The 10,906-nt window shown below is 41.8% G+C and overlaps 1 protein-coding gene across 2 annotated transcripts in view; it reads left to right on the forward strand.

Annotated features, from left to right (window-relative positions):
* Positions 1 to 230: 230 nt before the first annotated feature.
* SLC35D1 (solute carrier family 35 member D1) overlaps positions 231 to 10,906 on the forward strand; it is a 54,806-nt gene continuing 44,130 nt past the window's right edge. Inside the window, exons 1-7 of one of the 2 annotated variants that reach the window (XM_045291955.1) lie at positions 231 to 247; positions 408 to 441; positions 537 to 623; positions 1,275 to 1,342; positions 3,588 to 3,659; positions 4,839 to 4,907; positions 7,483 to 7,585. In XM_045291955.1, the coding sequence (XP_045147890.1) occupies positions 537 to 623; positions 1,275 to 1,342; positions 3,588 to 3,659; positions 4,839 to 4,907; positions 7,483 to 7,585 (399 nt within the window). In that variant the 5' untranslated portion in view covers positions 231 to 247; positions 408 to 441. Of the gene's footprint in view, positions 248 to 345; positions 442 to 536; positions 624 to 1,274; positions 1,343 to 3,587; positions 3,660 to 4,838; positions 4,908 to 7,482; positions 7,586 to 10,906 lie in introns of those variants that run through there. The other variant, XM_004699354.2, reaches the window with a different exon arrangement.

Genomic DNA, 10,906 nt, shown 5'->3' on the forward strand with positions numbered 1-10,906 from the left:
CGAGCCCGGCCCCCCGACCCCCGGCGGCGTCTGGGCTGCGGCGCCGTCCGCGCCTCTGACAGCCCCGGGCTGCGAGCGGACCCGCGCCCCGTGCACACGTCGGTGGCTGGCGCCGGGACGCGCGAGCCCCGCTCGGAACCCGGGGTCTGGAACGGCCCGTGGCTGGCGGCCGTGGGATTGAAGGGCGAGACTAGACGTTGCCCCCAGGCTACAAAATCCGCGCGCGGGCGGGGCGGCCAGCCCACGGGTCGGGATTTTTCTCACAAGCACTGTCATTTGGGGGAAAGCGGTCGACGTTGGGGGGGGACGGTGTCTGGACGTTTGGGGGGCGGATTGGCAAAGGGAACTTGCAGGCGCGCGGGTGTGTGCCGACTTCCCCCCCTTCGTTCTCGTTCCCCTTGCCGTAGGTTTCCCTCCTCGCTCTGCGTCGGACTCGGCCAGGTCAGTTGGGCTCCAGCGTCCAGGGGCTTGTGCGGTGGGAACTCCTCTGAGGGCCTTTCTGTGTGAAACAGTGGCTCTGTGTTCTCTGGGTACAGATGGTGGCCACCGTGGCAGTGCTCGCGGTGGGGAAGGCGCTCCGAGTTGTCAAGTTTCCTGACCTTGATAGAAATGTACCTCGAAAGGTAAGTAATAATAATTATTATTATTAAGGTGACTCATAAAAATAGACCACTATATATATGTGTATGTGTATATATACATATATATATATTTAATCATACTTTTCTATACTTAGAAAATGCAGCCTTCAAATCGCCAAAGTGAGTGTGGGTGTACTGCGGGTAAAGAGTCAATGTAGTAATGTGTTTGTTTTAAAGAAGCCCCACACGCGCTTTAAGACGAAAATAAACGAAGACACTCAAGTTTTCCATGGATGCACACTTGTTGAGAAGACAGTAGATCTGTGGTTGCTATGTCCCCCTAAGCTAGCTAGTGTGCCCTGGGTTTATTTTCACATTCTTTGCCTGCTTCCTCGTTAAGGTAAAATGCTGCCATTTGAACCATGAGCTAATATTTCATTATTTTTAAGCAAATGATGTTTCTGTTCCACTCGATTGGTCCTATTTATGTGCTACTTTCCCCCCTTTCCTTTCCCTCTCTCCACTGCTGCTGTAGTCATTACTGCTGCTAATTCGAGATGAGTTCATGTTGTTTGTGGTGCCTCAGGGGGGTCAAAACTGTATGAGAACTAATCACGTAAACAAAAGTGTTTGTTTGAAAGGACTTTGTTTCAGCTGTCTTTGTCATTTGTTATCCCTTTTTAATTTTTCTAGACGTTTCCACTACCTCTACTATATTTTGGGAACCAAATCACGGGACTGTTCAGCACAAAGAAACTGAAGTATGGCTAACTTTATTTTACTAGTGAGGTTAATATAATGTATTCTTCATGCTGTATTTGATTATCAAATAGTTGATGTATTACTGATTCTGAAAAAAATGAAGGGCCCCGGAAGTGAATAGGACACAGAGAGGCATACACCAAAGGTCTTGCTTTAAATCCCTTCTATATGAATAGAGTGACGTGTTCTGCTTGTTGTCTTGTTTGTTTTTCCCTCCCCCCTTGTCAATAAAAGAAAATCCTGTCTTGGGTGGTCTCAGAATGCTATAAAAGAATGCGATGGAGATTCTCATTGTTTTCCCAGACTTGCTGTAGTGCAGGAAATATGCAAGGCTTCCAGAATTTCAATTCTATAATACCGTTCTAAATACTGTATTACATTAAATAACATACACAGAAAAACTTTTTGCACACAAAAAATTAGAGAGGGCACAAGGACTTTTGCAGTTTTATTTTTTAACACAATGTATTTAGAATAAAATCCTATCTAGAACCCCAATAGGAATTTATTTGATCAATAGCTTTCTACCCGGTGGTATGACTACCGGGTAGGTGGTAGTTGTTAAACTGCATTTGAATTGACGACTGCTCATGGGACCCCATGCATGCAGAGCAGAACCGCTCCGTAGGCTTTTTAAGACCTTTGTGGAAGCTTGCCAGGCCTGCCTTCCGAGATGTCTCTGGGTGAGGTCCCAACTGCCCACCTCTCAGCTAGTAGTTGAGCCTCTTTCTGAATCACCCAGCACTGGGTCCCGTAACTTGTTGGGTGGTGTAGAGTTGGTTCTGACTCGTTGACACCCACTTGGCAGATAGAATTACCTCATAAGGTATTGGTATTCTCGACTGTAATCATCCTGGAAGCAGGTTCCCGGTCTGGAAGGGCTTCAATCAGTGTTACCCTCAAAAACACCCCAAAGAAACCCAGAACATCTGTTTTGTGCTTTGCTTCACAGTGACCCCAAAGACAGAGCTTCTAAGACTGTGTAATCTTTAACAAGCAGACTGCCACGGCTTTCTCCCAAAGACTGGCTGGTGGGTTCGCATTTTCTTGGACAGCAGCTGAGCACGTGAATAACCACTGTGCCACCAGGGCCCCTCTTATTGCCCTACAACTTCCCAGTTTCTATTCTGCTTTTCAGGAGCCCCGGTGGAGTAATAGGTTACATGTTTGGCTGCTAATCACAAGGTCAGCAGTTCAAGTCACCAGCCACTCCAATGGGGGAAGATGAGACTTTCTGCTTCCATAAAGATTAATAGTCTCAGAAACCCACAGGGTCAGTTCTGTCCTGTAGTTAGAACGCCTCAATAGCAGTGCGTTTGGGGGTTTCTTTTGTTTTATTCTCCACTTAAGAAATTGGGTGTGTGTGCTGTTAAAACATCACATTGGAGGAAACTGTTAGAAAGAAACTCTTGGTTACACTTCCATAAGAGCTAATACCCTGGAATCCTGGGGAGTGGGGAACAGGGTAAGGAGAGCTCTGAGGGTTCCTGGGGATCGTTCTCTCATCCGTCAGACCCACAAAGTTGGTCAGAACGACCAAGGTGATAGTTAAAGTTTTAAGGAAATCTAGTTTATCATGGGTAGGACGTCCTTTTCTGTCTCATCACCCTTGGGCATGAAATGCTGCAAGCTGCTGCTAAATACATTTGTTCAGAGTTGCTCTTCCCCTTCCATTGTCATCCATCGATTTATGCATTCACTCCTTCAAACTCTGTCTTTGGTTGCCAGCTTCATAAGTGGTTCTTTGAAGTGCACACACATCTTTATTTCCCGAGGACGGCCGATAAGCTATATTATATTGCAAGAGTCCATGCTCTTGATGAATGTAGAGGATGAAATTACTTCTGCGGGAGGAAAATGAAGGGATGTGGAGGGCAGGCCAACGGAGAAAGGAAAGAAACCTTTTCTACTAAAGGCCAACGTGCTCACCGTTCTGGGTGCTTGCGTGATTAGCCGAGGGAAATAAGAATGTGGGCACTGTTCATCTGAATGATGTATAATCGTCACCGTTTTTATGTTATATTAGTTTGGCGTTTTCCACCTGTAGTTTCATAAAAGCAATCTTTGTAGACTTTTAAGTAAGAATGATTTCTAGACAGAAGCATGAGCTTAATCATAGTTTAATCATCATAGGACTTACTTTATATAGAAGCAGGAGATAAGCGTTATTTTAAAATGATAATTAGAAATTTCATGTAAAAAAAGTTAACCATTATTTTACCTAATGCTCTCTTTTTTGTGCAGCTTGCCAATGTTTACAGTTCTGAGAAGGTTCTCCATCCTGCTTACAATGTTTGCTGAAGGAGTTTTACTCAAGTGAGTTCAATTTCCAATATAGCTAAATATGCCCATCTATATTAGACTCTGAAATTATTTATTTTACTTCTATTACAGATTTTGAGGAGTTTAAGGCACTTTCTCCCTTGCTATGGGGATTGATATGTGGGGGATGTAGGTAGGAAAACCAGAGAATAAATCTTAGAAATCTACCTGAACATTGATTTACTTTCTAGAATTTCATTACCTATTGTTGCCATTGTGTAAAGTCAGGTCACAATTTTTGCTGTAGGTTTTAAACAGCATTTATAATTTGCCTTCTATACAAATGTATGTGATAATTTCTTACATAAAGAAGTCCTGCTTTATTTAAAATTCAAATTAACTTCAAGTACTAAGAATTTTAAAATGTAAATATAGTTATTATAGATAAAATGATTGCTTATATGGGGCTTCCAAAAAAGTGCATGGAAAAATAGAATTAAAAGACAATGGATCACAGGGAAGGAAGGAATCAAGCAGGACACAATAAAACACCGATGAAACGCACAATATATCGCTCAGGTTCCTTGAGGCTTCCTGAACCCCCTCTATCATGACCCAGTGCTGCCTCTCACTTCGGACTAGACCGGAGCATGTACACAGGTATAGGTAAGAGATAAGAGCTCACGACACGTGGAATCCAGGAGCAGGAATGGGAATAGGGATACCAGAAGGGCAGGGAGAAGGGGGATGCGGTTGGGGGGAGGAAGGGGAAACTGATCGTAATGATTGACACACAACCACACACACTCCCCAGGGGGAAGAACAACAGAAACCACGGAGGAAGGGAGACAGTGGTCGGTGTGAGATACGAAAATAATAATTTGTAATCTATCAAGGGGTCACGAGGGTGAGGGGGCAATGAGGAGTTGATACCAAAGGCTCAATAGAAAGTAATTGTCTTGAAAAGAATTATGGTAACATATGTACAAATATGCCTGATAAAATTGATGTAAGGATTGTAATACGAGTTGTAAGAGCCCCCAATAAAATGATCTTTTAATTAAAAAAAAAGACAATGGAATTTTTCTATGAAGCTTTTGAAGCTCCCTTGTAAAAGTGTTTCAAATATTGTTCCAGTTATTTTTGTTGTTGTTCATTACTTTATTGCCTGTGTTATAAAACCAGTATCTGAGTAACTGAATCCATGTATACATGGTGTGTATTTTTTTACAGGAAGACGTTTTCTTGGGGTATCAAAATGACTGTATTTGCAATGATTATTGGCGCCTTTGTAGCTGCCAGGTAAGATGTTGGCCCGTAGTTATTGATAATTAACTATAAATTATCAGTGAACACCATGCTCTAAAGTCATATTTCTGAAAACTATCCACAGTCTCTTTGAAAAGTTATATTTTTGGCCATATTAAGATCAGGCTGGCAAAATTCATTCTTGGGGTTTTCTTAAAAGCTAAATTCACAGAATTTAGGATTTCTGACCCTATAGAACCTGCCGTGCACCACATAATGTTAGCATTTTTACCTTTCTGTAGATTCATCATAACAACTTTGAGAGCTGTAGTTCTTTCCTTTTCTATATTGGAGGAATCTGAAACTTAAGTTCAATAACATGCTCAAGATCACTACAGCTAATAGACAGCAGAGCTAGAATTTGAATGTACACCTTCCTCCAGAGCCTAGGCGCTGTTATAATTCATGCAGGGTTCTTTGAGCTTGCTTGCTGCTAAAGGAAATAGTGTCTGCTTTTCTGTTGGTGAGGCAAAGGACCATGAGTCATTTGCCTTTGTCATTATTAAAGAGTTTTTGTTTTTTAAAAAAAAGGCAAACTCGCTGCCATGGAGCCAGTTCCAACCCATGGTGACTCGAGAACAGAGTTGAACTGCCCCCGTGGGTTTCTGAGACTGACTACAGGAGTAGAAAGTCACATCTTCTCCCGTAGCAAGGCTTTATTTGGCCTCAGTTAAGGCATAGCACGAATACCTCAACTTTATTCTATTAGATTTCTAAATATTACATTAGTAAAGCTTTTTTCTGTTTGTCTTAATTTTCAGTTTTAAAATGCATAGGAAAATGTATTACCTAATGACTCAGAGTTAAAATGATTGCTAGCAGCCTTCTATCTACAACATCCTACTCAGCCCAAAGCTAACCCAAAACCAAATCCACTCCCATGGAGTCGATTCCAATTCATAGCAACCCTGTAGGGCAGAGTAGAACCGGCCTTGCGGCCTTACGAGGCTGCAGTCTTCATAGGAGTGGAAAGTCGCATCTTTCTCCTGCACAGCGGCTGGTAGGTTCAGGCTGTTGAACTAGCAGGTTAGCCGCTAGCCCAGTGTGTAGTCGGTTACAACAGCAGGGCCCTCCCTCTACCCCTCATCACACAACATGCAGGTATGTGTTCTGCTTGGCATCTCTTCCATCCGGGAGTTCCAGCTTGCTTCTTGGATTGAATGATTTACCTTTATCCCATCCCTGTGGTGTAGGACGACATTTCAGAAGACAAATTCTATTCACCCCTAACTTGCCTATTGGAATGTCATCCTCAATCAATAAGGATGGCATGATCGGGTACTAATTTACTTATGTAATTGATTGCTTTACCCTTCAGGTTGTATTGCCTCTGTGGAGAGGAAGTTTGTATCTTTGTAGAGGCGGTGCTAGTCTTTGAAGCATTTCTTGGAAGTTGACGAGATCAAAAAGTGCACCGCAGAGCCTGCTTCAGAGCCGGCGCCGGCTTGCAAAAAGGTTCTGAGGAGGATTGCTGCCTGGGCCACCTTTGTCTATTTAGAACCTCTTATTTGGAAAAGAAACTGGGAGGAACCTGAATGAGCCAGAGGGTTGTCGGGTAATGGTTGCCGGGGGAGGAAGATGTACATTAGGCTCCTAGTCCTGTGACCCTGGAGTTGATTCCCACTCACAGCGAGCCTGTCCGGCAGAGTCGGCTGTGATCTCAACGGAAGCAGATGGCCACATCACTCTCCCATGGGGGAGAGGTTGGTGGCTTCAAACTGCCAACTGTTTGCTTCACATCAGGGCTCCTCGGACAGGAGGCCGGCCCTGCGTGAAACGGCAGTGGCTTAGCGCTCCTCCCCGGTCCAGGCTTCATGCAGTTTAGTTACGAGTATATAGGACCTTTTCCAAAGTGTAGACTGTGGGGCTGCTTTCAATTAGGTTGCTAAAGTATGAGGAAGGCATACTTCTTTGTGTGTTTTAGATTTTCCTTTATTCTGTTAAATTCACATTTCTATTATTGTGCCTGCTTCTTTGCTAGGTACCAGACATTTTCTGTCTTCCTCAACTCTACTAGTTTCACCTCGCAGGCTCCTTGAGCAATTATTGGCGTATGTGTGCTCCTACGTTGTACTTAGACATTGATGTAGGTTGATGTTGGAACTAAGTGTGATTCACCCTTTGGAAATTCTACTCGGTGACCCTCTGCAACACAGTGGACCCCTTGGTGTGAATCCCTGGAAGATGACTCATTAAAGGCATCATCCTTTTGGTTTCCTTGTCTATGAAATGAGATCTGACCCTTCTGCCTGTATCACATTTATGCTTCAAATGGAAATTTGGTTGCTTGTTGAATTTGAATTCCGAGTAGAATGTTATTAATTGGAATGACTTATTATTATTGATGCTGTTAAACTTTAGTGCATCTTATTTCTGAATATTCCTGTACTGAGTATGGAATTGCAAACTGTGACCAGGAATCGAGAATACTGGTAGCTGATACAATACCTGATGTTCACTCCCCTCGATAAGAATGCATTCCTGCAAATATTCCAGTGGACATGTTTAAAATTAAATTGCATGTTCTTGAAATGTAAGTTGTTACCTAAGTGTTACTTATGTTTTGCAGCTCCGATTTGGCATTCGATCTAGAAGGATATGTTTTTATCCTGATAAATGATGTCTTGACAGCAGCAAATGGTGCATATGTAAAACAAAAATTAGATTCAAAAGTAAGTAGCAGTCTAAAGCTTCCTTAACAGATGTTCACTGATGTCATTTTATCAGGGGAAAAGCTGGGAATTAAAAACAATATATTTAGAAGGGGTGGGAAAGACTTAAGGGTCTTGTTGAAGGTGGTAATACCTATAGTCTGGTGCACATTAAGAACTCTTTTCAATATATTAATAATTGTATTTTATTGCTGCCTCTGGAAGGAATTGCTTAGGGTGGCCCAGGAAATGCAAGAATTGTTCATTGGAGGAGAGTGTCCTAAATGTTCATGACTGAGTTCTACTGAATTTGTCCAGGGATCTGGAATGAAAAGAAATTCCTGGAAGCCCATGGGCAGACTTGAGGGGAAATGAGTGTTGGGTGGGGCTGCAGAACAGGGGTGGCCTTTATGTGTCACCACTACAAATAATGGAAAGTAATAAGGAGCATCAAACCTAGATCTCATACACATGTACTTTATCTGCCTCGCTGTTTGCCCTCCTCAGGCAGCATGTGCCAGGACCTCTGGAGGCCCTAGTGGACCACACATTGGGCTGCCAACCACAGGAGTAAGATGAGACTTTTCTGCTCCTGTGAAGGGTTAGAGCCTTAGAAGCCCAGCTTCTACTCTAGGCAGTTCTGTTCTGTCCTGCTGGTTGCAGTGAGTCAGAATCAACTCTGGGGCAGTGAGGGAGGGAGGGAGGCAGTATGTACCAAAAGGTTTTACTAAATATTTTTGCTTGTTTGTCTGCTATATATTTTGAAGATGTTCTTGTTGTATGCTGTCTAGTCAAATTTTATTTTTAGATCAAGCCAAAGCACCAGACGGCTGAATATTTAGGTCATACTGCTTTTACTACATTTTATTATGAGATCACATTACTGTAAGGAACAGCCAAATGAAACTCGGCTTTTTATATCCAGAGTTGTTATTGAAGACTTTATCATTTACATCATAATGAAGCCTGTATGAGGATCTGCATGTGATATGAATCTCAACTCTTACCATCCTTTTTCCTGAGCAGCTGTTAAATTTTTATCTCTTAATCAAATCTTGTAACAGACCATGGCTTGATCTTTCATATCTGTGTTTTGCTTTTTTTTTTTTTTTAAGTCAGATGCCTTTATCTGCTTGTATCCTAATCTTTTTTTTTTTTTTTTGTAAGCCCTCTCTGCTAGATGTTCATTGTTTCAAAACTACTTCAGGGTTTTTTCTGGGGCAGGGGTTGGAGGGGGGGTAGCTTAGACTTGTATAAACACAGTGCCCTTCCTACTTGATAACAGTATTATTCTATCTCTACCTGGTGTAGTATTTGTGTAGGGCTGTCTGGCCAGGGGCTTTGCTCTGATAGCTCTATGTAATTATTGTATTTTAATGGGAATATTTCACTACCAGGAGAACCCTTTGGGTGTTCTCTCAGAAAAAACTCGACTTCTTTGAACTACTTTGAATGTGTAACGTCAATGAGCTGTTTTTCCCACTCCATGGTTTAAAAGCAAAACATCAGAAGGGACAATTCTGTTGAGAGGCAGAGAGACTTATCAGAAGTAGAAAAAGGGAAAACAAAGTTGGTTAACAACAAGAGAAATAAACAGGAACATCGTAAAAGGCAGATGAAAGTAATTTTTTAAATTGATGTAGAGGCTATTAGATAGCTGTACAAACAAAAAACAAACTTACTGCCATCAAGTAGTTGCTGACTCATAGTGACCGTATGGGACCGGGTAGAACTGGCCCTGTGGGTGTCCGAGACTGACTCTTTACAGGAGCAGAGAGCATCGTCTTTCTCCCGTGGAGCGGCTGGTGGTTTCGAAATGCGGCACGTGCACTTAGCAGCCCAACATGTAACCACTCTGTCCCCAGGGAGGTCTCTTTAATTAGTGGTAAGGGTGATGCTATATTAGAATGCAGTTCACTAGTGCTCACTGATGACTGCCCCTATCAGATTGTACTTTGAGTACTCTTTTTAAGACGTCAGGAGAGCAAGATACTCAAAACAATGCAGAGAGAAAAAGAAATAAAAGTGTCCTATAAACTTTTGGCATCTGTCAGTTGTCTAGACAAATTTCGTGTGTGTGCATGGCTTGCACACATCTCATGCTTGTGGCAGAGGAGCACTTGTGGGAGGGTATTTGGCCCCAGATAGCCGTCCTCGAAATGAGGCTCACCGCGTTGATGGCTTGTGCTGATCATAAGCAGTTACTTGATTTATCCTGGAGGCAATATTGCCACACTGAGATGCATTTAATGAATTATGAGTTCTATTATCTATAATTATGGCAGTGCTTGTAATCTTTATCCTTTGAGCACAAGTCACATGGCATAAAGACTTAATGACTGCATTTCATACCCAATGTGGCTTTTGAATTTAAAACATTTTAAAATTAAACCACAAAACAAAAACCCACAAAGTAAATACAGATTTATTACGGATGTAGAAAAGAATAAGATGATGAAAATGTAAATTTTTCTATCACATGAGAAGCACTGTTTTGATGAATACAGTTGCCTGAGTGTGTCCGTGTGTCTACATGAAGACTCAAGTTTAAGCACAAGGAGAGTAATCTATACCCGCTCTTCTCTTATCCACATGGTTAGGTTCCCAGGGCTATAGCGTATGTGAAAATTGGTGTAGGATCTTATCAGATCACAGAATGGAGGACGGCTGCATCATCACATAACCGCCAAATTTCATCATTAGATAGATGCCTAACTTATATCATTACGTAATTGCCATACCACTGGAATCATGACCTAGCCAAGTTGACACAACTTTAACCATCACAGCCAGTGTTAACTTCACCTCACATCTCGGTGCTCGTTACTACTGCCTGGTTGTTAATGAGATAGATTTTTACTAGTATCCTAAGTGGAAAATGTCTGATAACCAGATTGCCGATAAGAGAGGAGTAGGTGTATAATACGTTCTAGCCCCTCTTCCATGAGCCCCTCTCCATGCCTGTCAGTATTAAGAAACATTTATTGACTGCACATGGTTTGTTTGTTTTTTTTGTATGACTACTTACAGTTCATTGTGGTTGTTTTTCTAGTTGATTATTTGTTTCCAGCTTTTCTCTTTTTTTTTTTCAATTAAAATTTTTTTTATTTTGTGGATTAATATATTTACATATGTACACACCTATGCTTATACCTTCAGTTTTGTTGGCATATAATTCGTATATCAAACAATTCATTTGTTCAGTTATAGTAAGAAGAGTTGTACAATCATCATCACAATCAATTTTAGAACATTTCCTTCTTTTTTTGAATCATTTTATTAGGGGCTCATACAACTCTTATCACAATCCATACATACATCAATTGTGTAAAGCACATTTGT

Source organism: Echinops telfairi, unplaced genomic scaffold (genome assembly GCF_000313985.2).
Source record: "Echinops telfairi isolate 266 unplaced genomic scaffold, ASM31398v2 ScPeMD7_443;HRSCAF=831, whole genome shotgun sequence".
Lineage (NCBI taxonomy): Eukaryota > Metazoa > Chordata > Mammalia > Afrosoricida > Tenrecidae > Echinops > Echinops telfairi.